Source organism: Bubalus bubalis, chromosome 5, assembly GCF_019923935.1.
Source record: "Bubalus bubalis isolate 160015118507 breed Murrah chromosome 5, NDDB_SH_1, whole genome shotgun sequence".
Classification (NCBI taxonomy): Eukaryota; Metazoa; Chordata; class Mammalia; order Artiodactyla; family Bovidae; genus Bubalus; species Bubalus bubalis.
The window spans coordinates 48,303,681-48,331,079 of record NC_059161.1 but is presented as its reverse complement, the minus strand read 5'-3'; the positions used below and the strand labels follow the sequence as shown (position 1 = coordinate 48,331,079).

Genomic DNA, 27,399 nt, shown 5'->3' with positions numbered 1-27,399 from the left:
AAAAACTAAAAATACAACTACCATATGATCCAGCAATTCCACTTCTGTGTGTTTATCCAAAGGAAACAAAATCACTATCTCAAAAAAGATATCTGCTCTCCCATCTTCACTACAACATTATTTACAATGGCCAAGACATTGAAATAATCTAAATGTCCACTGATGAATGAATGGAAAAAAATGTGTGAAATGTATATACTATGAAATACTATTCAGCCTAAAAAAGATGAATAGCCTGCCATTTGTGACAACACAGATGAGCTTCGAGGACATTATGCTAAGAGGTAAAGAAAGACAAATACCGTATGATCTCACTTTTATGTGGAATCTAAAAACCTGAACTCATAAAAACAGAAAACAGCATAGTGATTGCCAGAGGTGAGGTTTGGGGCCTGGGGGAAATGGATGAAAATGGTCAAAAGATACAAACTTCCAGATATAAAATAAATAAGTTCTGGGAATGTAATGTACTGCATGGTGACTATAGTCAACAATGCTATATCGTATACTTGAAAGTTGCTAAGAGATAGACCTCAAAAGTTCTTACCACAAGAAAAAAATTGTAACTATATGAGGTGATGGATGTTTATAAACATTTTGCAGTATGTACTGGCTTCCCTGGTGGCTCAGCTATAAAAAATCAGCCTGCCAATGCAGGAGATGCAGGTTCAATTCTTGGGTTGGGAAGATCCCCTGAAGAAGCAAAAGGCCACCCACTCCAGTATTCTGGCCTGGAGAATCCCATGGACAGAGGAACCTGGCAGGCTGCAGTCCATGGGGTCCCAAAAGTTTGGACACAACTTAACAACTGAACAGCAACAACAACATATACAAAATCACTATGCTGCATACCTTAAACTAATAAAATGTTATATATAAACTATATCCCAATAAAATTGGGCAAAAAAGAGTTTCAAAATACCATCTCATTCTATTTTGTGTAGATCTGGAGGATTTTACATGTTATCTATCTCTGGGTAATGGCATTATGGATAATTAAAAAAATTTTTGATTATCAGTGTTTTCAAATGTTCTAATGAACATGTGTATTTTTGTACTGTAAAGTAGAGAAGGTGAGCTACTAGAGATGTGAAAAAGATTAAATGTTGGGTGAGATTTAAGAACATCCTAATCCAATCATTTTGAGTAGGATGTCATCTTACTTGATTGTATAACCATGATTAATCACACTGAAATGGGTGACTGACACTATTTAATCATAATGCATTATGTTTATATACTTGGGTAAAACTTGATTGTGACGTGCCTTCTTTAAAGAGAAGAGTTTGTTAGCAGAAACGGGATGCCTCTGCCTGAAGTTCAGGAAAAGAAAGAGCAAGACTCTGACTGTGTGTGTGGTACTGGACAGCGGAGCGATGCTGGATGGGCGGGAGATGTTCTGTTGAAGACAGGTGTGGAGAAGCACCAAGAATTCCTTCCCACCTCTACTTGCTTTTGTTTTGTGCTTAAAAGGTTCTTGGTCCTAGAAAATGGGTGCCTTACATGGTGGGTGGGAGTACTTCTTTTCCTATGAAAGCTTGTCTCCTGCTGTGAAGCAAAACATTTGCCTTCTGATGAATGGGTCAGCCTCTTGTGAGTTTGTGTTCTGCCTGTTACTATCATCTGGTCACTTCTATGCCATTGACAGACATGGATGGCTCCCGAACCGGATCCTGGTGAGTGCTCCTACACCCAGCCCTCCTAGACTGGCAGCCTGTTCTGACTTTGTCCTGGATATTTCTATGGAACCAGAATCATCTCCATTTTCAAGAATACTGATGGTGTTCTGGAGACAAGACTTTTACTCAAAAGGGGGACTCTAATTCTGAAAATATTACATTGGTGGGAGAATATATCTGGGGAAGGTAAGCCATAGGCATCTGTCTGTTTAAATTATGAGGATAAAGAAGTTAGGCCTGGTCCTAATAATTGCATGATTTCCTGTCTTGTTTGTTTGTTTCATTTTTGCTTGTCTTTTCCTTATTCTTAACCAGAAGTTTAATAAAGTCATTGGTTGACAAAACATTGACTAAGTTTTTCCCCTAAGACTAATCCTAGGCCGGCTCAAGTCTTGTCAGAGTCAAGGTTCCCTTTGCCTGAGCGTCCTGTGGTAAGAGGAGGGGCAGATAATGCAGCCGAGGGAACGGTCAGAGTCCATAGAATACACGTGGAAAGTGCCCTGTGGAGCTGACTTCTGGAAGAGGTTTCAGTTGTTTCCTTCCTTGTTTATTCTCTGGCAGAGATCATGCTCCTATCAAGATTTTGATATAAGAATGTATTTGAATTAGAACAAAGAACCTTGAACTGGGAATCAGAAAGTGTGGATCAATTCACAACTCAGCTTTTACACCAACCAGCTACATGTCATGCAAGTCATGTCATTTCTCTGGCTACATCTTATTTATCAGATAGAATCAGAATTTAAAAGCTAAAGCTACTTCCAGTTCAGTCATCTATTAAGTTTAGTCTGTGTGCTACTCTGTCGTTGCTATGGCTCGCTTTTCTTTACTTGAAGAATAATCAGGAGTTGACTATGTCAAAGGCAATTAAGGAAGAAAAGTAGTTTCTAAAATATACTATGATGATGAACTCAAAATAATAGCAATCGCATTTTGAGTACTTACTATGTTCTGGAATTTTACATCAATTATTTTACTTAACAGGTAAACCTATTGATATTCAGAATGGATGAAAACTGCCTAAAATCAAATATTTCATAAGTTATTCAAATTGATGTTTCATTGAAAAAGCAAGACAACTCCAGAAAAACATCTGTTTCTGCTTTACTGACTATGCCAAAGCCTTTGACTGTGTGGATCACAATAAACTGTGGAAAATTCTGAAAGAGGTGGGAATACCAGCCCACCTGACCTGCCTCCTGAGAAATCGTATGCAGGTCAGGAAGCAACAGTTAGAACTGGACATGGAACAACAGACTGGTTCCAAATAGGAAAAAGAGTACATCAGGGCTGTATATTTTCACTGTGCTTATTTAACTTCTGTGCAGAGTACATCATGAGAAACGCTGGGCTGGAAGAAACACAAGCTGGAATCAAGATTGTCGGGAGAAATATCAATAACCTCAGATATGCAGATGACACCACCCTTATGGCAGAAAGTGAAGAGGAATTAAAAAGCCCCTTGGTGAAAGTGAAAGTGGAGAGTGAAAAAGTTGGCTTAAAACTCAACATTCAGAAAACGAAGATCATGATTTTAACAGAAAGGGGAAAAAAGCAGGCACTTCAATGCTATTTTCTAGTTTGGGGAGGCTGTTCAGTTCAGTTCCGTTCAGTCGCTAAGTTGTGTCTGACTCTTTGCAACCCCGTGAACCACAGCACACAAGGCCTCCCTGTCCATCACCAACTCCCAGAGTTTACCCAAACTCATGTCCATCGAGTCAGTGACTGGTTAGGCCAAATTTGTGACTTTATTGAGAAGGAAAATGAGTGTCAGGAAGATTAAGTTATTTGATTGAGTTAAAATGTTAAACTAATGGTATTTCTTACATTCCTTTGATGATTTAAATAATTTTATATTTATTGCTAATTATAAAAGTAATATATGTTTATCATAGAAAATCCGGAAAATAAAGAAAAAGATAAAAAATGAAATACAAATATCAATAATCTCACTATTCATGAAAAACCAGTGTCAACAATTTGGTGTATTTCCTTCCAAATTTTTCCATAAATTAAATAATAATTATTATTGTTATTATCATTGCAAATTGTGATTCCCAGTTTTTCATTTATTAGCCTAACTTTAGTACATTAAGATTTAGGAAAGTGTCTTACCTGGGAGATCTCTTCACACTATAATCATAATGGACTCTTGCCAGCTGCCCAGTGTAATAACCACGGAGATCCTTTCCTTGGTGAACAATGAATATACTAGTGAGGACAGGAAGGAGAATGAGACAAAAGGAATTAATATTATTAGCTCTTTACAGAGGAAAACCAGCTGTGGTGTGGTAAAAAAAATATATTCAGTCTCTATCCTCAGTTCCTGGCACAAAGGTCCTAAAATCCTTGGAATCTTTTGATAGGAGTATCTTTTGTTATCCAATTTTCAGGATTTATAAAGAAATATTTGACTTAGGTATTAGTTTCAAAATATCAAGAAAAGAATAGAATATATAAGGCCAGTGGGGCAAATGTTGATAATTATTGAAAGATGGAAATGGATAAATGGAGATTCTTTATACTATTTTTTTCTACTTTTGATATTTTTATGAACTTTCACAGTGTTTAAAGAGAAATTCTTATAATTAAATATATAGGGGCTAAAAATGAAGAAGCACTGTGAAGGTCAAAGCACAAGTTACTTGCAAGCCTGGAGGAGGGGTTCCAGCCTTGCCTGGGAGGGTTGGGCTGTGAGGATGTTCGGAAGCACAAGCATAAGTGAGTAAGGTGGAGAGTGGGGGGAAATCTGGGGCGTGAGATGAGCTGGGTGTATGCAGCTGAAACACAGCAGTGTCGGGAGAAGCCGAGGGCTCATGGTGCCCAGGTCTCACATTTTGAAATACATCTTCTTTATAATTAATTACTTTTCTTTTAGATGATAGTTCTAGCATTATGTTGCTGTTGTTTAGTTGCTAAGTTGTATCCAACTCTTTTTTGACCTCATGGACTGTAGCTCACCAGGCTCCTCTGTCCGTGGGATTTCCCAGGCAAAAGTACTGAAGTGGGTTCCCATTTTCTCCTCCAGAGGATTTTCCCAACCCAGGGATCAAATCCATGTCTCCTGCATTGGCAAGTGGATTCTTCACCATTGAGCCACCAGAGAAGCCCTACAGCATTATACTGACATCTTAAAATTATATGTAGTTGTATTATGTTATTTACAGATTTTATTTCAGGAGAGTATCAGAGACATTATGAAATATTTATTATAAACCAAGGGAGTGTGTCATCTGAAAAACTGAGAACCATTGATATAGGTAATAGGGAATCTTTATAGGATTTTAAAGAAAATCCATGATGAATGCAATTTTTGTTGAAGAGGGATTCTGCTGGTGGCAATGTGGAAAACAAATCTGAAGACGTTCTGACTAGAAGTACAAAGACTGGTCAGGAGGTAATCATAGTAATGTATGTGGGATGTAGGGAAGCTTTGAACTCTGTGGTGGAAAGTTCACTTGGGGAGGAGAGGCCTGACTAAGATGACTGCTAGGAGAGAGGGTTGAGGATGAAAAAGAAGGAGGACATCAAGACAAGGCTTCAGACGCTGGGAAACAGGCTGCCACTCACCAGGAGACAGAACGCAGGAAAGGGACCCTTCTTGAGATGATGACTGTAGAGTCTGTGGTATTTGGGGTCTTTGGGGACCTTCCATAGGTTCTTACTCAGTAGGTGCCGTAAGAATTCAAGAAGAGTCAGTAGAAGGTAGTACATAGTTTTGCATGGAGTAACTCATCAAGTATGTGTTGAATGATGAATGGAAACTTAAGCTATGCCTCCAGTTTGACCAGAATTTATTAACTATGCATAATGTATACTACAGCAAACAAAACCATCCCAAAGAAAAAGAAAACCAAGAAGGCAAAGTGGTTATCTGAGGAGGCTTTATAAATAGCCAAAGAAATAAGAGAAGCAAAAAGCAAGGGAGAAAGGAAAAGGTATATCCAACTAAACGCAAAGTTCCAAAGAACAGCACAGAGACAAGAAGGCCTTCTTCAATGAACAGTGCATAAAACTAGAAGAAAACAACAAAAGGGGAAAGACTAGAGATCTCTTCGGGAAAATTGGAGATATCAAGGGAACATTTTGCCCAGAAATGGTAGAGACCTAGTAGATGCTGAAGAGATCAAGAAGAGATGGAAAGAACACATGGAAGAACTGTACAAAAAAGATCTTAATGAACCAGATTACTACAATGGTGTAGTCAGTCACCCATTGCCAGACTTTCTGGAGAGCAAAGTCAAGTGGGCCTTAGGAAGTACTGCTGCTGCTGCTGCTAAGTCGCTTCAGTTGTGTCCGACTCTGTGCGACCCCATAGATGGCAGCCCACCAGGCTCTGCCGTCCCTGGGTTCTCCAGGCAAGAATACTGGAATGGGTTGCCATTTCCTCCTCCAATGCATGAAAGTGAAAAGTGAAAGTAAAGTCACTCAGTCGTGTCTGACTCTAGCGACTTCATGGATTGCAGCCTACCAGGCTCCTCTGTCCATGGGATTTTCCAGGCAAGAGTACTGGAGTGGGGTGCCATTGCCTTCTCCGTTAGGAAGTACTAGTGTTAATAAATCTAGTGGATACAATGGAATTCTAATAGAACTATTCAAAACCCTAAAGGACGATGCCATCAAGGTGTTGCATTCAATATGTCAGCAAATCTGGAAGACCCAGCAGTGGTCACAGGACTGGACAAGGTCAATCCTCAACCCAATTCCCAAGAAGGGTGGTAGCACAGAACGTGCTAACCATCACACAATTGCACTCATCTCCCATGCTAATAAGGTCATGCTTAAAAATCTTGTATTCTAGGCTTCAGCATTATGTGAACCAAGAACTTCCTGATGTCCAAGTTGGGCTTAGAAAAGAAAGAGAAACCAGAGATCAACATTTGCTGAATCATAGAGAAAGCTAGGGAAATCCAGAAAAACATCTACCTCTGTTTCATCAACTACGCCAAAACCTTTGTGTGGATTGTTATGAACTGTGGAAAGCTCCTGAGGTGATGGAAATACCAGATCATCTTACCTGTCTCCTGAGAAACCTGTATGCAGGTCAAGAAGTAACAGTTAAAACCCTGTATGGAACAAATGATTAGTTCAATATTGAGAAAGGAATATGACAGGGCTGTCTGCTGTCACCCTCTTTGTTTAACCTATATGCTGAGCACATAGTGGAAAATGCTGCCCTGGATGAGTTACAAGCGGGAATCAAGACAGGTGGGAGAAACATCAACAACCTCAGATATGTGGATGATACCACTCCAATGCAGAAAGCAAAGAGAAACTAAAGAGCCTCTTGATGACGGTGAAGGAGGAGAGTGAAAGAGCTGGCTTAAAACTAAATATTAAAAAAACTAAGATCATGGCATCTGGCCCCGTTACTTCATGGTGAATACAAGTCAAAGTAGTGACAGATACCTTATTCTTGGGCTCTAAAATCACTGCAGATGGTGACCGCAGCCATGAAATCAGAAGACGATTGCTTCTTGGCAGGAAAGCCATGACAAACCGAGACAGTGTGTTGAAAAGCAGAGACATAACTCTGCCGACAAAGGTCCGTATCGTCAAGGTATGGTCTTCCCAGTGGTCACGGATGTTTGTAAGAGCAGGATGGTAAAGAAGGCAGAGCAACAAAGAATTGATGCCTTCAAACTGTAGTGCTGGAGAAGACTCTTGAGAGTCCCGTGGATAGCAGGGAGATCGAACCAGTCAGTCTTAAGGGAAATCAACCCTGAATGCTCGTTGGAAGGACTGATGCTGAAGCTGAAGTTCCAGTATTTTGGTCATCTGATGCAAACAACTGACACATTGGAAAAGTCCCTGATGCTGGGAAAGATTGAGGGCAGAAGGAGAAGTGGGCGTCAGAGGATGAGATGGCTGGATGGCATCACCGTGCAGTGGACATGAATTTGGATAAACTTCGGGAGATGGTGAGGGACCGGGAGGCCTGGTATACTGCAGTCCATGGGGTTGCAAAGAGTTGGACATGACTAGCGGACTGAATAATTACAACAGCGTGCCCTGCACATTACTACATTCTACATTACTACTTTCTGCAGATACAGAGCTGACTCAAAAGCAGTGCTTGTCCTCATCACGCTCTTTATGTGCTGAAATCATGACCTGAATAAAGGGTCAGTGGGGCACAAAAGAGGGAGGGCTGTCTAGGGTTTGAGCAAGTCAGTAGGAGAGGGAAGAGATTCCAGGTGAGGGAATGATAGAACCCAACTCTGGGACAGAGTTGTGATCAGAGTGGAGTGTGTGAAGGCCAGTGGGGACTTTGCTGTCTGGCTGGTGCAAAGGCAAGTGCTGTCAGCAGGGCGGGTCTGCTTGTCTATGCAAACAGGACCTCAGGGAGCTCTGATTTGCAGAAAAACCACAGTCTGTCTGGGCCTGCCCAGTGGCTGGGATAATATGACTGAGCCCTGAACAGTAAATAACAGCAGGGGATTAGGTCACAAGAAGAAAGAGGAACTGGCACAATAATAAGGAGCAAATGACATTCCTGAGGGCATGGGAATGGGAGACACAGATTTCTTAGGTGCCTGTCCAGTTTCCAAGCCCCCCCTTGGGAAGATTATCTCACTGGATGCTCTGTGAAGCATCAACCTGGAGTTCCAGAACAACACTGATTTCTCACGGTTGCTATACCATTTGCACTAGGCTGTGTTTTGACTCTGGGTTCCTCCCTGGCATGAGTCCAGGTGAGCAGCCTAAGCCCTGCTCCTAGAAATGGTCTGTACAAGCCGTCTGAGACTGGAGAAGCCCCTCACCAGCACCAGGTAACGTGCCCACCCCAAGTCCCTCGGGAGTCTTCCTGGGTAGCTTTTTTATTTTTTAAATTCGTTTTATTTTGGCTGCAACACGTGGCATGTGGGATCTTAAGGATCCCACCTGCAGCTCCTGCAGTGGAAGCGGAGAGTCTTAATCACCAGACCCCCAGGGAAGTCCCTGTGCAGGTAGCTTTTGAAGTGGAGAGAGTAGGAAAGTGTGTAAGCAGGTGGGTGTTGGAGGCAGGGCTGGGTGAGGTCATGGAGAGGTTTGAGGAATGAAGGTGTGGTATGCTTTTCTTCCAACTCTTTGGGTAGACTTTCCAAGTTCCCCCACGTGGTCTTCACCTCGGAGAAGAGAAAGCTCTAGATGAATGCGGTAACATGTCAGTGGTTTGGAAGAGAATTTTTATGTCCTAAGAGATAATGCCTGGCCTGGCCTGGCAGTCAGTCCTCCCAGAGGCTGCACAGTACCCGGCCTCTCCCGAGGATGGGCTGGGCGTGAGGAAAAAATCGATTAATGAGTAGGAAAGCAGGGCTGGCCTCCTGGTCTGGCAGCCCTGCCCTGGACTCTGCTCAGACCCACTTTATTGACTTGGCTTGTAAGATTCTTGAGACAGCTGTAGAAAGGCCTTTTCTCCTCCCTGGGTGGGAGTAGGAGTCCGGGCACAGTATTTACCAGCTTGGCTCTTTGAGGTTACACATTCAGTCTAGACAAGAGCAAACCTGTTCCCCGGGAGGGTGAATGTAACCAGAGCAGGATCTGGGCTTCCCCGCAGGCAAAACTCAACACCCAAAGGGGAGGATCCCTCTGGGACCTGAGGTAGCCCGGGCCACTGTGATGGTGCAGTTCGCAGAGATGATCTCATCTAACTCTCACAGTCCTGTTGCTAGGTAAACATTGTTAACACCCTGTTATAGAAAAGGAGACCAAGGCTCACAGAGGTTAAGTGGGCTTTCTAAATAACACCCAGCTGATAAATGCCAGAAGCATGAGTCAAACCCAATTCTCTGAACTCCAGATCACATCCAGAGTCATCTCTGTGTTTGTGCAATGACTTCTTTTTCAGAAGAGTTCAGTGTTACTTTTGTGTGAACTCTGTGATTCACTGTGGGCAGACAGGACGTGGATGTCCTGTACCAAAGCAATAGGAAGTGAAGTAGGCCCAGCAGTGTAACTGGAGGCTGCTTTCGGTTCAATAAAAATAGTGCTTATTGCAGGCTCTGAAGTGTGCTAGATGCCAGGGCTGCAGTGATGAGAAACGCTGTCTTTCCACCTGAGAGTTCATGATCAGGCAAGGAAAACCCTCCTCAGGCCTAATCATATAGAGTGGGGGTAAGTGCTGCACCAGTCAGGGAACAAAGGCTCAGGGGGAATGAGTCTCTTACTAAGGACAGGAGCCGATAAGTCCAGAGATGGGAGGCCACCATTCCCGCATCCTCATGCTTTCATTCCCCAGACTCTACTAGCTTCACAAATCTCCTCAAGGAAGAGGGAGCCTCAGTTTCCTCATCAATAAAATGGGGTGGGGAGGGCCTCCCTGGTGGCTCAGTCGTAAAGAATCCACTTGCCAATGCAGGAAGCACAGGTGTGGCCCCTGATCGGGAGAGATCCCACGTGCTGCAGAGCAGCTAAGCATGCTACAACTAGTGAGCCTGTGGAACCACAGGCTCTAGAGCCCAGGAACCACAACCACTGAGCCCCCGCGCCCTAGAGCCCACGCTCTGCAACAAAACAAGCCATGGTAATGAGAAGTCTGGGCATCACAACGAGCAAGTAGCCCCCACTTGCCACAACTAGAGAAAAGCCTGCATAGCAACAAACCCCCAGCACAGCCAATAATAAATAGATAAATGAAATTTTAAAAAATTATAAAAATAAATAAAGTGGGGATAATGCTATCTCTGTTAATGACTACATGAAAGTCAATAAGACATGTGTGAACGTCCTCGGTGACTGAAGTATCCCATTGCTGTTGCCATCTATCATTCAAGGCAGGATGATCTGATCTTCACAGCTGCCCTTTGATGTCTCAGAGATCATTTCAGTTGATGTTTTAAAAATTCATTTAAGCCCAAAACAAATTCTTTGTCTTTTGCACACCACAGTGAGTTTAATCCAACCTAAGTGATCTTTCCAGGAGCATCCTAGGCCCCGCAAGTCAACACAATGCTCAGCCCTGCCCCTGAGTGACAAGGCTAAGATAATTTGTATCTAATGTAATTCTTTTATGAGAATTTTGTGTGGTCACTACTACTTGTGAATCACTTAATATTTAACTTTATGAGGTGCTCCTACTGGTTTGTAATTCAGTTTTCCCTACTATAGCCCAAGGGTTAGGCATTTAAGGGTGAATTAATTGGGTAAATGCTTATAGAGAGGAGCAGCAGAGGGCAGACCTTCTGTGGATACTGTCAATCACCAGGAGGCCAAACCTCAAACACATGCCGGAATGAGTTTTTCTCACTGATTCATTCATTTTCAGTTTTCCAACAAAGGTGCACAGAGGTCCTACCAAGTGTGGCAGTCTGCTAGGCAGAGTGGCCAGTGAAACAAGCCCCGCCCTGGGGGCTGACCTGGGGATGTCAAGGGCAGTGACCAAGAGCGCAGATGTTGGCTCCTGACCAGCGGGTTCAAATCTTCCTTCTGCTAGTTCACTACGGTGGAATCTCAGGACAGTCACTTAACCACTCCTTGCCTCAATTTCCTCCCAGTCACTGTGAAGATTAAATGAGTTGATATATACATAGAACAGTGCCTGCCACATATTAAGGGCTGTATAAGTGCTAACTATTAATCCAGTGGGTGATCTAGACAGGAAATAAAGAAACAAAAAATAACTGAAAGTTATGATCGGAGTCATACAGGAAACCAAAAAAGGTGTGAGAAAGAGAACTAACATAGGTGATGAGGTAGGTGAAAGGAAGAGACCTCCCCCAGCCTGGATGGTACCACCCTCTGCTCACTGAGCAGCTGATAACAGTGGAGACATGCTGAGTGAAAGGGGGCTGGTTGAACCGAGTAAGAAGAGTAGCAGAGAGTCCAGAAGGCAGTGATGCAGGGGAAAGGAACATGTCCCAAAACCCTGAGACATGAAAGAGTGCGGGCCTACTGAAGCAACAAGAAAGATCATGGGGCTGAGGTTAAGAGGAGGTTGGAGAGATCAGCAGGGTCTGTTTATGTAGGGCTCTGCAGGCCCTGGCAAGTGTTGAGGCTTCATGCAAAACGCAATAATCGCAGGGTTTGGTTTGTTTTTTTTTTTTTTTTTTTTTTTTGACTGTGCTAGGTCTTTGTTGCGGCACTTAGGATCCCTAGTTGTGGAGTTCAGACTTAGTTGCCCCGCAGCATGTGGGATCCTAGTTCTCTGACCAGGGATAAAATCTGTGTCTGCTGCATTGGAAGGTGGGTTCTCAACCACTGGACCACAAGAGAGGTCCCATTGCACGGTTTTATGCAATGGAAGGCTCTGATCCCATTTATGTTTTATGGGGCTCTCTCTGGAGAATGGATTGGAGGAGGACCAGAGTGGCCATCGTTGTAGGTGAACAGGGGAGAGGCAGTGGTGGTCTGGACCAAGTGGTGGCTGTGGAGATGAAGAAAAACAGTCAGATGGAGATACACCCTAGAGGCAGAATTGAGGACCCTGCTGATGGACTGGTCCACTCTGTTGCAAGGCAGGAGAGACACAAAATAGACAGAGACCTGCCCCACAGGGAGCACTCAAGTGGCAAGTGGGGGCCTCAGTCTAGTGCAGGCACACTGTGCCTCTCTGATGGATGAGCCCAAGAGAGCTGAATGCAGCCCAGCCTGAGGACATCAGCGGCCCGGTGCCTTCTGCACTGTGTTCCACCCCAACCCTCCAGCTCCCCAAGGGCTACCTTAAGTCAGGTCCAGTGATTCTGACTTGGTTCCATTTAGCTCTAGGCAGCAGCAGCCAATGGAGGATTGTCTCCATTTTCCCCAGGAGATGAGACCACAATTAAACAGGCCCGACAGTGGGGGGCAAAAATCTCAAACACACACACACAGAAAGCCAAGGGCATGTGGGGAGGCAGAAATCAAGTAATTCTGGAACCCACCCCTTTCTCTCCACCCTGCTTCCTCTGCATGTGCATTTCAGGGAAGGAAGGATAGGGACTATACTTTCTCTAAAATAGGACTCTTTTAGAGAAAGAACATCTTTTTAAGAACAAAACATCCTTCCCTTCCTCCTTCAGTGATTTCTGGAAGCAAAAGGACATATCTTTGATGACTAAACATTGTGGAAAATAACTAAATACTAAAATTTGGAGTTGCCAGTTTGCTTAGATGCTGCCATAAATGTAGGATTTTATTTTTTTTAAACAGCTTTTTCTAAACCCAAAGAAACTTCAGTAGAACCTCTGGCAGCAGTTATCTCTAAATCAGGGAGCAAGCAGCAGGGCGAATAATTCTAGCCTCCCAGGAGTCTGTCTTCTGTACTGCAGCTCTGGAGGTGTCTGCATTTGGAAGACCATTACCTGGGTGGGATTGCTGGGTGGCGGTCAATAAATTCTCGTAGCCGGATGGCAGTCATGATGGATAAGATTCTGGAAAAAAAATTTAAGTGAAGTTTCTTATTGCAAGTTTATACACATTTCCCAGGCATGCCTACCTAGTACTACAAAGTCTGTCTTGAAAGTAGAAGGGCCATTCATAGCTTCTGCTAGACTATTTAGGGAAGGAAATAGACTCTTTAAAAAAATTATTTATTTATCTATTTATTTGTGGCCTTCTTCAGTTGTGGTGAGCAGGGACTACTCTTCATCGTGCTGCGTGGGCTTCTCATTGTGGGTGGCTTCTCTTGTTGCTGAGCATGGGCTCTTGGATGCTCGAGCTTCATTTGTTGCGGCACGTGGGCTCAATAGTTGTGACTTCTAGACTCTAGAGCACAGGCTCAGGAGTTGTGGCACTTGGGCTTAGTTGCCCTGAAGCACGTGGGATCTTCTGGGATCAGGGACCAAACCTGTGTCTTCCGCATCGGCAGGCAGATTCTTTACCACTGAGCCACCTGGGAAGCCCCAGGAAATAAACTCTAAAAGAAGCAAAAAGAAATGGAAAGCATAAGCCAATACACAGAGGCATGCTTTTCTTTAACAGTAAAAAGTACTGTGTGAGTTGGGGACGTAGCCTCCTTTGTCACTCTTCTTGAGGTATCTTCCTACTGCACCCGCTTGTAGGCTAAGCTCTGCATCTTCCACATGCCCTCATAACTAGAGTTCTGGAAATGAGTTAGATGTACTCAAATCAGATGTAATTGAGATTTGGAAGATGAAAACGAGACAGGGATTGATTTCTGCTTCTTTGCCTTTTTATACTGGCAAAACTGGTTAAGACAACGTGATGTTTCTTTCTGCAACAGAATGCCAGTGTCCAATCTCCAGCTTTGACGGTGGAAGAGGCAATTGTGTTGAAGCAACGCTGAACGCTGTGTTTAGAGTTCAAATACCAGCTTCTTGAGGGCAGAGAGGCAGCTGGAGTGGCAGTGCTGTTAGCTTTGGGACCAGGTTCTTGAACTCAGCTGTCTGGAAGCAACTTCCTGATCAGGGCACAGGTAGCTGCTTTTATGATGGGTCAGTTTTGTGAAGATGTTCTAGAAGCTTCCTGGAGGCCTTCCCCAGGGCCTACTCTTTCCAACACTTCAAATGATTTTGTAACCATCTCATTATCTACACTGAACTCTTTTCTGTTCGTATGCTGGCTCCAGTTTAAACATATAATATATAATGTTTCTAGTCTAAATTTTCATGTTGCATCTGCTTATGTACTGGAGAACTTGCCATAGAAAACCACTGCATCTAAGTATTCACTTGAGAAAGAGTCTACAATGGGGAGGACACTAAGTGCTTGGGGGGACAGAGGTGGGAGAAAGCCTTACTTTTTTACAGTTTACCTTTGGTGTACCTTGGGAATTTTGTACAAGGTGTATATATTATGCATATACAAAGACAGCTGGACTCCAGTTTGCATCAACATGGGGTAGCAGAAGAACATTGTCCTGAGACCCATGTGACTTGTGGTCAGTCTTTGCCTCTCCAGAGTGGAAATGTGTGTGGGTGGTTGTGTCCTCCCTGAAAGTCACATATTGAAACCCTAATCCTACTGTGATGGTATTTGGAGGGGGAGCTTTTGGGATAATTATCTCATGGGCATGGAGCCCTCGTGAATGGGGCTAGTGCTCTTATGAAGAAGACCTCAGAGTGTTCCCTGGCTTTCTTTCTGCCATATGAGAATACAAGAAGTCTGCTGCCTACAACTTGGAAGAGGGTCTCATCTGAACCCTACCATGCTGGAACCCCAATCTTTGACTTTGGCCTCCAGAAACCTGAGAAAGAAACTTCTATTGTTTACAAGCCTCTCAGCCTCTGAAGCTTGTTACAGCAGTTGAACAGACTCAGGCACCAGCTCAGTACGTTGATGGTTATGATATCTTTCTGGAGAGTTATGTGAGACAATGATGCATGTGTGTTTTCTAACCTAAAAATCACGTTGGAGAAAGGAGACTATAGGAGTTTCTATTTATGAGCATGTATTATGTGTACAGTAATATGTATTAAGGAGCTTTCCTGGTGGCTCAGTGGTAAAGAATCTGCCTGCCAATGCAGAAGATATGGGTTCGATCCCTGGGTTGGAAAGACCCCCTGGAGAAGGAAATGGCAGCCCACTCCAATATTCTTGCTGGGAAATTGCATGGACAGAGGGGCTTGGCGGGCTACAGCCCATGGGGTCACGAAAGAGTCAGACATGACTCAGCAACTAACTACCACCAACACCAACACATATGAACTCCTATCAGCCTCCCAGTAATCCTATTAAGTGTTTATCACTACACTTTACTGACAAGAAAACTGAAATTCTGAGAAGTAAAGTAACTTCTGAGGATCCATGGTTAGATTCCTCTAGCTCCAGAAACAGTTGTCTTAACACTGTGCTCTATCAAAACAACCACGGGGCACCCTGACCATCAGCCAAAACAAAACTGGGATAATACACAAGAAGCAGTAACCAGGAGGGAGAAAGAACTGGGAAAAAAGAGTGTGATACCTCGCTCTTTTCCTTGTATAACTTGTTGACTTCTGTCCACAGGCCAGCTGGTTGCTTTACTTCACCTCTATGTTTTTCAAGCAACTTGAAAAGTTTCAAACAAGATCATAATAGGACACTTCGGCTATCCAACAGAATCTGTTCATTACAAAGTGTGTTTTTACTTTCAGCACTGGTGTGTTTATTTAAAAAAAAGAAAAAAGAAGGCAGAAAGAATGAAAGAGAGAACCTGAGCAAACACAATTGAGCTCTCTTTTAAACTCAGAAAACATCACTGCTGGGATTTCAATTCACTAGAAGTGACATGCCGGAGAAGAATGCAAGATATTTAGGACATGTGTGCTCCTAACAAGACAACAGCAAGTGTGCCTTCGATGATGGAGTGATTGCTCAGTGCCTAGAAATTCTGAATCAGCATCACAGGGAACATCAGTCCTGGGTGGCTGTGACTTGGCTATGTGGTAGAAACCCTTTCAGAGGAACACATTAACTCACTTTGAGTCTAAGCCTAAGCTTCCAGAATAATCAGAAGACCTTGTCTGGGAGGGTGACCTTGCCATTCTACATCTTTAGAGAATGCCTCTACCATGCGTATAGGGTACCAAAACACATTTTGTGTGATTAGCTATCATCTCTTGAACACATAAGAAAATGTAGCTTGCAATAGATATGTCAGTGCATTTTATTTTAGTTAATCTTAAAAAATAGAGTCACCCACCAAATCAGAATGTGACTTAGGTATGAACATATGTTAAACTTGCCATCATTTACAAACTCACAGCCAACACTGCACAGCTGTTATCAGGTACCACGAACAACATATCTTTTATCACCTTTAAAATGTATAATTTCTTAGTTACCTTAATAGAAGATTCTCCTTCTGATGTGCCCTTAGTAAAATTCTTCCAGAACAAATATGAGTTCTGTCTATACTGTCATCCTACCTTTCATTCAAACTCACATTAATTCTACAAAACTTTAAGCTTTTTTCTTTTTTTAAAAAACTGAAATACAATATGCTCAGACTGAATAATGCTATAAAATAATATTAAAACCACCCATAAACTATTTTAAATTTTTATATTATATGTATGCACATATATCTACATTTATATGTGTATATGTGGGGCTTCCCAGGTGGCTCAGTGGTAAAGAGGGTCCCTGCAAGCGGGAGACACAGGCTGTATCCTTGCATTGGGAAGATCGCCTGGAGGAGGAAATGGCAAGCCATTCCAGTATTTTTGCCTGGAAAACTCTATGGACAGAGGAGCCTGGTGGGCTACAAACCATGGGATCACAAAAGAGTCAGACACGACTTAGTGACTGACCAACAAAAAATGTGAATATCGTTTTCTTGGGCTCCAAAATCACTGTGGATGCTGACTGCAGCCACAAAATTTTAAAATGTTTGCTCCTTGGAAGGAAAGCCATGACAAACCTAGACAGTGTATTAAAAAGCAGAGGCATAACTTTGCCAACAAAGGTTAAGCTAAAAACCATAGTTAGAGCTATGGTTTTTCCAGTAGTCATGTATGAATGTGAGAGTTGGATCATAAAGAAGGCTGAGTGCCAAAGAATTGATGCTTTTGAACTGTGGTGCTGGAAAAGACTCTTGAGAATCCCTTGGACAGCAAGGAGATCCAACCAGTCAATCCTAAAGGAACTCAACCCTGAATATTCTTTGGAAGGACTGATGCTGAAGCTGAAGCTCCAGTACTTTGGCCACCTGATTCGAAGAGATGACTCACTGGAAAGATTGAAGGCAGGAGGAGAAAGGGGTGGCAGAGGATAAGATGATTAGATGGCATCATTGACTGAATGGACATGAGTTTGAGCAAACTCCGGGAGATAGTGAAGGACAGGGAAGCCTGGCATGCTGCAGTCCATGGGGCTGCAAAAAAGTTGGGCGTGACTTAGTGACTGAACAACAACATAAACAGCATATATACTTAAAAACTTGAAAACACAACAGGCATTCTGTTTCATATTTTTTGGTTTTCATTTAACAATATATTATGTTAAAATTAATACAATATATTAAAATTTTCTACACTGCTACAGAATATTCTTAATTCTAATATTTAATGTTCTTTTGTGTTGTTTAGTGAGGCTCACCTATTACTCTATTTAAAACAGTATCTTCTTCACTACCTGGACTCCTCATCCATGTTCTATGCTTGATTTTTCTCCAAAATACTCATCACCATCTGCCACACTGTATGTTTACTTAGGTATCTTGTTTATGTCTGTCTTCCCCATTGGAAAGAGAGCTTTGAATGTTGTGTTCACAGCTGTATCTCTAGGACCAAAGATGATAACTGACACAGTAGACATTTAACAAATATTCTTTGAACAACTAAATGTGCTATAATTTATGTAACCCAGCTCCCTAATGTTGGACATTTTGGTCATGCTGAGCTTTTATATGTTTGATGCAGTTGAATTAATTTCTTAGGGTACATTCCTAGAAGTGAGTCAAGGTTTGGGCATCTTCATGGCTCTTTCTTAGGAGGATTGTAGTCACTTTCAATAATTAATTTTGGTACCTAAATCACTATGGATAGACCCCTAGGGCCTAAGAATTAAAATTTAATAGTAGAATTTTTTATCATGCTGATGTTCAGGAGGTGAACAAAGGTAAATGTATATGAGATGCACATTCCAACAAGCTTCCTCAAAGTTAATATTCAACATATTCAAAATGCTGACTTCAGGATTTATTCTGGCAACTTTCTGGTATTGTATATTATGGATCAAACCAAAATTTTATAAAATATATTAGCAGTCAAAAGTATGATAAATTCTGCCCATTTATGGTAATATTTCTTAGCAAGTCACGAAGGAAATTTCTCAGCCTGATAAGAAACATCCATAAAAACCTACAGCTAACATCATACTTAATGGTGAAAGGCTGATTTCTTCTTAAAATCAAGAACAAAACAGGATGTTACTCTTACCTCTCTACTCAATGTGCTGCTGGAAATCTTAGGGCAAGAGGCAAGAAAATGAAATAAAAGGCATGCAGATTGGAAGGAAAGAAAACTGTCCTTATTTGCAAGTGACATAATTGTCTCTGTAGAAAATCTCAAGGAATCTACAAATAAAGTCTTAAACTAGTAGCTGTTTTTAACAAGATGTTAAGATACAAAGTCAACACATAAAAAATAAATATACTTTAAGTAAAAAAACAAACAGAATTTATAACACAACTATTTACAATAGCACAAAAAAAAGAAAGAAACAAAGAAAAAAAATACTATGTATAAATCTAACAAGACATGCTAACTGCTGCTGCTAAGTCACTTCAGTCGTGTCCAGCTCTGTGCGACCCCATAGACGGCAGCCCACCAGGCTCCCCCGTCCCTGGGATTCTCCAGGCAAGAACACTGGAGTCGGTTGCCATTTCCTTCTGCAATGCATGAAAGTGAAAAGTGAAAGTGAAGTTGCTCAGTCGTGTCTGACTCCTGGCGACCCCATGGATTGCAGCCTACCAGGCTCCTCCACCTATGGGATTTGCCAGGCAAGGGTACTGGAGTGGGGTGCCATTGCCTTCTCCCAACAAGACATGTTCAGGTTCTATATGCTGAAAAGTACAAAGTACTAATGAAAGAAATCAAAGACCTGAGAGGCACTGTGTTCCTGGATTGGAAGACTCAACGTTGTAAGGATGACAATTCTCCCCAAATTGATTTGATTTCTCTGGTTGAACTTCCCAGCAATATTTTTGGTAATAGATATAGACAAAAGTTTTTTCTAAAGTTTATTTGGAAATGCAAGGGAAATATTAATAAAATAGCTGAAGTAATTTGAAAAAGAGCAATCATACTTTGGTAGAAAGGGGATGGAAAAACACTAGTCCTCAGCTCACATCTATTATCAACTAGACATTTCACATGTGTTATTTCACTCAGTCTTCATAGGAGTAGTGAGAGCTGTTTATCGGTATCCTGAGTTTGTAGAAGATGTTAAATTACATGTTTAAGGTCATATAGTCCCCAGTAGCTCAGTGGGTAAAAATCCACTTGTAATGCAGGAGATGCAGGTTTGATCCCTGGGTCAGAAAGATCCCCTAGAGAAGGAAATGACAACCCACTCCAGTATTCTTGCCAGGGAAAACCTATGGACAAAGGCTACAGTCCCTGGGGTCTCCAACAGCCAGACATGACTGAGTGACTAAACACACACACACATATAAGCACAGCCAGTAAACAACAAAAATCCAGATCTGCCTGATTCCAAAGCCTGTCTGCCTTCTCCCCTAGGGCCACTGATTCATTGATTTACTCAGCAAACGTTTAATGATCAACTACCTTCCCATGGCATTGTACCAGGTACTGGCAAAAAGCATTTAGCCAAAAGTATGTAGTTTTGTTCTCCTGTTATGTGTTAGAGGAGATGAAGTCAGATATGAATCAGAGTCGCACAAGGCAATGTAAAATTGAAGCTCAGTAACTGCTGAAATAGAATCCTCTGACGTTAGCTTTTAGGTAGTTGATGGACTGCATCCCTCCTCCCCTCTTTCAGAATTCTAAAGACTCTAAGAACAGATAAGTCACATTTGCTTCAGGACATTTTCCCTGATAGGAAACATTCGAGAAGCTCTCTCCTCTTGGAGATGCGCTTTCTGAGACTGAGAAAAAGTTTGTAAAAACTGACACCAACTTTTATGGTAGGAAAGAGTTAAAAATAAGATTTGTTAAATCAAAGGTTTACAATGTCAAATGGATCCAGCAGCAATTACCTAGTAAGTTAATCAGCTTGTGGACCTTAAGCATTAATACATGATAACTAGCAAGTTATCAGGCTTCCCTGGTAGGACAGCTGGTAAAGAACCATCTGCAATGCAGGAGACCCTGGTTTGATTCCTGGGTCAGGAAGATCCTCTGGAGAAGGGATAGGCTACCCACTCCAGTATTCTTGGGCTTCCCTGTGCGTAAGAATCCGCCTGCAATGTGGAAGACCTGGGTTTGATCCCTGGGGCTGGGAAGATCCCCTGAAAGAGGCATGGCAACCCACTCCAGTATTCTTGTCTGGGGAATTCTATGGACAGAGGAGCCTGGTGGGCTACAGTCCATGAGGGTTGCAAAAAGTCAGATGTGATTAAGCACAGCAGAGCACAGCAAATTATCATTTAATTCATCTGTCCAAAGAAGGGCAGAGGCAGAATATTAGTGGGGTCCCCAGACTCTGATGTTGTTTATCTGGTAATTTTTGGAAATAGAAGGGAGTGGCATATAATCTGGTGCACACATGGCAACAATGTACTTTCGAAATGTAGTGCGTAACACCAGAGTCCTGGGTGTCCCCTTTCCTTGAAGGTGTGGCATCTGTCCTCTATACCAGGGGAAGTTGGGCCCCTGGAGCAAGCCCAGTCCTCGTAATCTGCCAGCGCACAGAAGGCATGTGGGGCGGCCGGCTTTCTCAGAATTCCTATGCCCCGCCCTTGCTAGGAGCACGACAGTAGCCTCGCTGACTGCAGAGTTACTCTGTGGCCAAGGCAATTGCTCTCAGCTGCTTTTCAGCATGTGTGTCATAAAAGGACATTTAGAAAATGGTTTTGAGTAACTGAGTTACTTGCTTCTGTTTCCTCAGGAAGCCAGGGTTCACAGTTCAAGAAGGTTGGTTAACCACTTGCTCTCTTGCCCTTCCACATTCCTGCATCCAACCCCCAAAACCCTACCATGAATTTTGCTGTCTGAATGTTGCTTCCTTCCTCCTTTTCTAATCTAAATTCCACCCACCCTTCAGGGCCTTCTTCAGGTCCTTTACAATCTCTTACTAGGACTCTGAGTTCCCAGGGGTCTCTTGTCTGCCCCTGAATTCCCAGAGCCCCTGATTAATTCTATGATGCACATTGGTTCTTATTGGTTCATTGATTTCTGAACTCATTTATTCATCATTTAAGAAAATGTTTAATGAGTGGCAGTTTTGTGCCTGGTCTTAAATAAGGCTCTAGAGATTCTTCAACGAGTAAGATAATAGTTTCATACAATGTCTTGCCTTTCACCTAAAGTTATGTAAGCTCCTGGATGTTGAACCATGTTTATTTTTTCAATTAATAAATTTGATTGTGCTGGGTCTTAGTTGTGGCATGCAGGATCTAGTTCCCTGACCAGGGATTGAACCCGGGCCCCCTGTGTTGGGACTGTGGAGTCTTAGACACTGAACCACCAGGGAAATCCCAGAACCACGTTGTTTTGATGGTCTTTATCTTCCCTCTCCTTGTCTTCCTACCTCACTGTCTTGCAAAGTGTTCCCCATCCAAGGAAGTGCTCACTGCATACAGAATCAGTCAGTCAGCCCACTCAGTAATCTGGCAATCTGGTTAATAGGTTTTAAACTTTGTTCTTCTTGTATCATAAACAGCCAATTGCCTTAACATAGGTATATCCCATTTCTAAGAAAAAAATGTTGATCTAGAAAAAGCTCTTCAAATAATTCAAAATTGAGATATGAATATTCAGTTTCCAAAAGAATTCTTCACTTTACAAAATGGTTTGCCACCAAGTTTCTTTATATTGTGAGCTCTTGTCCCTAGAGCATTCAAAATGCAATCAGCAATTCAGTAATGCAACCATTAAGTGAGAAGAGAGAGGTTTGGGCAGTAACTGGTGTTACCTGCTTAGGCTGAAGTGGGTAGAGACCTCCTTGTTCTTGAAAGCAGTCCTCTAAGGACAGCAGTTATTTTAGCTGTCTCCAAGTACTGCCAAGGCTCACTGCAGAGTTATAGGACTTGATCTTTTTTACATCATTGAAAGGGTATTGTGATGCACTGTGACTTAGAAACTTTTGGTAGGTAATGCCTTTCAAGTCTTGGACTTATTAAAAATAGAGATCCTTTGGTCTCCCTGTACATGAAAGAAAGGATAAAAATTGGTGTGGAAAGGAAAACCATGTGGCAAGTAACCTGGACTATTTAATCATTAGAATGTTCTGTAAAGATTATTCCAGAGACAGCATAAGGTCAAAGATCTGAGAGGTGCTGTACTGCAAGCCCTACCCTTTGCAAGCTAAAATTGAGGAAGTAGGGGTTGGCCCCTGCAACAAATGAGTCTAGCTCTGCTTGGTCCAAGGCTAGATTAGGCTCCATCCTGCTACTACTGAAGGTATCAAAGGAGACATTTAATTGGCCCTCTGTATGTCTTCTTTGGAAAAATATTTCAAGTTCTCTGTCCATTTTCTAATCAGTTTGTTAGTTTTTTAGCTAATGTGTTATAAATTTTTTTATATATATTTGACTATTAACCTCTTACCAAGCATACCATTTGCAAGTAACTTCTCCCATTCAGTAGGCTGCCTTTACATTTTGTCAACAGTTTCTTTCATTGTGCAAAAACTTTTTGGTTTAACTTACTCTCATTTGTGTATTTTTGCTTTTGTTGCCCTTGCTTGGATCCAGAAAAATATTGCTAAGACTGATATCAAAGAGCATGCTACTATGTTTTCTTCTAGGAGTTCTATGGTTTCAGACCTTACATTTAAGTATATAATCCATTTCAATCTTTGAATATGGTGTAAGAACATGGCCTAGATTTATTTTATTGTATGTAGCTGTCCACTTTTCCTGGCACCATTTTTTTTTGAAGATACTATCTCTTTCCCATGTGTATTCTTGCTTTCTTTGCTGTAGATTAAGACTAAACCTACAATATCTCTGAGGTATGCCTGTAGTCATTTTGCGAGCTATAAATTGGTATCTGATTATGGCTTTGATCTGCATTTTCCTGATGATTAGTGATGTTGATGAGTTTATTTTTAAGCTATTTTGTTCCATTGATCTCTGTGTCTGTAATTTTGTCCAGTACCATATGGTTTTGATAACCATAGCTTTCCATAGTTTGAAATCATGGAGTGTAATACCTCCAGGTTTTTTCTTCTTATTCAAAATTATTTTGACTATTCACAGTCTATTGTGATCCCACCCAAATTTTAGGATTGTTTTCTTTAGGTCTGTGAAAAATGCCATTGGTATTTTGATAGGAACTGGGTTAAATTTATAGATTGTTTTGGGTGGTATGGACATTTTAACAATATTCATTCTTCCAATCCAATAACATGAGATATCTTTCTATTTCTTTATATCATTCTCAAATTGTTTCATGAATATTTTATAGTTTTTCAGAGTATAGGCCTTTTACCTCCTTGGTTGTTTATTTCTAGGTATTTTATTCTTTTTGATGCAATTTTAAATGTTTGTCTTCTTGCTTTCTCTTTCTGACAGCTCGTTATTGGTGTACGGAAAAGCAACAAATTTCTTTGTATTGTATCCTGCAGCTTTACTGAATGCATTGATGAGTTCTAATAGTTTTGTATATTATATATATAATTATTATTTCCATATATATTATTATGCCATCTGCAAATAATGACAGTTTTACTTCTTTTCCCCAATTTGGATACATTTCATTCTTTTTGTTGTCTAACTGTTATAGCCAGGACAACTAATGCTATGAATAAAATACTAATACTTTGAATAAAAGTGGCAGGAGTGGGCATTCTTGTCTTATTCTTGATCTTAGAGGAAAAGCTTCCAGCTTTTCACAATTGAGTATATGTTAGCTGTGGGTTTACCATATATGGCAGTTTATCATATATATCATGTCCATTCTGAAGGAGATCAGCCCTGGGATTTCTTTGGAAGGAATGATGCTAAAGCTGAAGCTCCAGTACTTTGGCCACCTCATGCAAAGAGTTGACTCATTGGAAAAGGCTCTGATGCTAGGAGGGATTGGGGGCAGGAGGAGAAGGGGACGACCGAGGATGAGATGGCTGGATGGCATCACTGACTCGATGGACGTGAGTCTGAGTGAACTCCAGGAGTTGGTGATGGACAGGGAGGCCTGGTGTGCTGCGATTCATGGGGTCGCAAAGAGTCGGACACGACTGAGCGACTGATCTGACTGATCTGATCTGATATATGCTCAGATATTGTAGCTGCCTGGAAATTTCCTGAAATGCTTTGAGAAATTATTGATTAAGGCATGTACTTATCTAGCAAGTTTTCTTTTCCTGGGGAAATGGAGTTTATGGTCATCACAGGAGCCTAGTGAGATGGAAGGCGCTTTCCTCTCAATAATTCATTCATAACCTTAATGCATGTTTAGCAGATTTATAAATTCATGTCTGTTACATTTGATAACAAGGCTTCACAAAATATTTAAGTAGATGAGAGCATAGCTGAGTTTCCAAAGGGTGTAGTGTGGAGCAGAAAGAGAACTTGTTTGGACAGAATTCATTGTATCTCGTCAGCATCTGGTCATTCTTAAAGAAATGCCTGGCCTTCCAAAAGGAATTTTTTAAAAATTCCTAAACCTTATTGGATTCTTCCAAGGTAGTAATGTATCTGTCCTTCCTTTTCAAGCAGTGGTTCACGGCATCTCAAAGCATGCTGATGTCCGAGGTTCTAACTTAATGGGCCAGTGGTGGGGGAGGAGGAAGGTGTGGACATCAACATTGTTTAAAAATGTCCCAAATGACTCCAGCAAATTGTTGGCATTGAGAAATTTGGTCCTCAGGGTTCTCCAGCCTTCCTAATCTCACGTGTCCTCACTAATGCCTTTGAGGTAGTCCCTGGGTCAGGCAACAAGCTCTTCCATGAGATAAGAAACTAAGGCATAGAGAGGTTCATAGGCTTCTCTGATGCTGTGCAGCCAACGAGTCAAGATTGGAATCAGTGACTCCAAAACAATAACATCACGTTTTTCCCCAGCAACTGGTGGCATGAACACAGACTACACGTATGAAGAACAACTGGGGGTGAGGTATGACCACCTGTGTCAAAGATATCACAAAAGGGTATGAAACAGTTCTGAGCCAACTGTTCCTCCTGATCAGACACAGATGCACAAAATGGGGATACTTATTTGAAACCATGCAAGGAATGAAGCATTAATTTCCTCTTTAAAGCCTTCCTTCCCTCACATTTATTGCTATTGATTCCATTTTCTTAGAAAATCCATCAAGATCCACAGACTTCCTACCACCTGGGTTCTTAGCTCTGTCACTGAAAGACACTGGAAAATTCTCAAATGTCCCTGTAATTTAGGTCCAAAAGTCACTACAAATCTGCATTTGCATGTGACAGGACTACAAAAACTTCCGTACTTGCTTTTTCTCTTTTTCCTCTCTATTTTTTTGGCTGCACTGTGCAACATGCACACTCTTAGTTCCCCAACCAGGGATCAAACCCGTGCCCCGTCTAGTGGAAGCTTAGTGTCTTCACCACTGAACGGCCTGTGAGTGTGTGTTTGCTCAGTTGCTCAGTTGTGAACGACTCTTCGCAACACCCTGGACTGCTGCCTCCCAGGCTCCTCTGTCCATGGGATTTTCCAGACAAGAAAACTGGAGTTGAAAGCCATTTCTTACCCTAGACAAACAGGAAGGGGATGCCATACCAAAGTCACATCAGTAAGGAGGAAAAGTTGATGCCAGCCTATAAAGTGACAAAGGACGGGCTACTTCTGTTTGGTGGCAATGCTTCCAGTGATACGAAGGCGAAGCCTCTCTTTGTTACCATTCAGAGAACCTGACAGCCCTTAAATGGAAGAGTCCCCCAAAGGCTGGGTTACACAAGCCATTTTCCAGGTCTGGTTTTGCCACCACTTTATCCCTGAGGTAGGGAAATATTGCCTAGAGAAGGACATCCCATTCAACAGTCTTTTGCCGAAAGTAGTAATGACAGATCCACAGATTACAAACAGCCCAGCTCCATGGGCCCTGTGGAACCAATTGGCTGAGACTGAATTGTTGTTTGAGCTCAAGTTCTCCCTCTATCCAACCCAGCTCACTTTATTCTATTACAGAGTTAGTTCCTGAGACTGTTTTCCAATAAACCACCTTCATACAATTCTGTCTCAGAGTTGTCTGTTTCTCAGTGAATCTTAAAAGAGTTGGTTCTGTGAGTTGTCTGAGGAAATAGACTCTGAACTGAATTTTGGAATTGCATCACCACTGGTGGCAGGTGGAGCAGGGAGAGCCGCTGGATTCTATAGCAGAGCAACTGTTGAGACTTTCACTTAGAGGACATGAGAGGAAGGAATCCATGGGCAGGTGCAGTTTCTCAGGCCTTGGAAAAGCTGGAGAAAGAAGTAATTATTAGAGCAATGGAATTAGATGGCTTTTGATGAGTTCAGTTCAGTTCAGTCGCTCAGTCAGGTCCGACTCTTTGCGACCCCATGAATCACAGCACACCAGGCCTCCCTGTCCATCACCAACTCCCAGAGTTCACTCAGACTCACGTCCATCGGGTCAGTGATGCCATCCAGCCATCTCATCCTCGGTTGTCCCCTTCTCCTCCTGCCCCCAGTCCCTCCCAGCATCAGAGTCTTTTCCAATGAGTTAACCCTTCACATGAGGTGGCCAAAGTACTGGAGTTTCAGCTTTAGCATCATTTCTTCCAAAGAACACCCAGGGCTGATCTCCTTCAGAATGGACTGGTTGGATCTCATTGCAGTCCAAGGGACTCTCGAGAGTCTTCTCCAACACCACAGTTCAAAAGCATCAATTCTTCAGCGCTCAGCCTTCTTCACAGTCCAACTCTCACATCCATACATGACCACAGGAAAAACCATAGCCTTGACTAGATGGACCTTTGTTGGCAAAGTAATGTCTCTGCTTTTGAATATGCTATCTAGGTTGGTCATAACTTTCCTTCCAAGTACTACTGTGTTTTGCAATAAGATAGAGAATGTATGAGGATGATTAAGCATTAACTTAGGCAAAATGTGAAATTGAGGACCTCCCCCTGTAGCACATAGAAAGACTCTCATTTGTTGTGGCAGGAAGGCGGAAACTGATGAGAATCAGTCTCAGGACTCAGGCATACGTGTAGTGAAGTTCCAGAGAATAGTCAACAAATTTTCCATGCCAATGTCAAGGCCATGATTGGAAAGGAGTG

General features: G+C 42.1%; 1 protein-coding gene across 1 annotated transcript in view; it reads right to left on the bottom strand.

Annotated features, from left to right (window-relative positions):
- Window positions 1–22,204, bottom strand: part of C5H1orf100 (chromosome 5 C1orf100 homolog) — a 35,126-nt gene extending 12,922 nt beyond the window's left edge. Inside the window, exons 1-3 of the mRNA XM_006045841.4 lie at window positions 22,122–22,204; window positions 12,941–13,009; window positions 3,795–3,890 (exon numbers count right to left, since the gene is read on the bottom strand). Of these exons, the coding sequence (XP_006045903.4) occupies window positions 3,795–3,890; window positions 12,941–12,996 (152 nt within the window). The 5' untranslated portion in view covers window positions 12,997–13,009; window positions 22,122–22,204. The remainder of the gene's footprint in view (window positions 1–3,794; window positions 3,891–12,940; window positions 13,010–22,121) is intronic.
- Window positions 22,205–27,399: the final 5,195 nt, after the last annotated feature.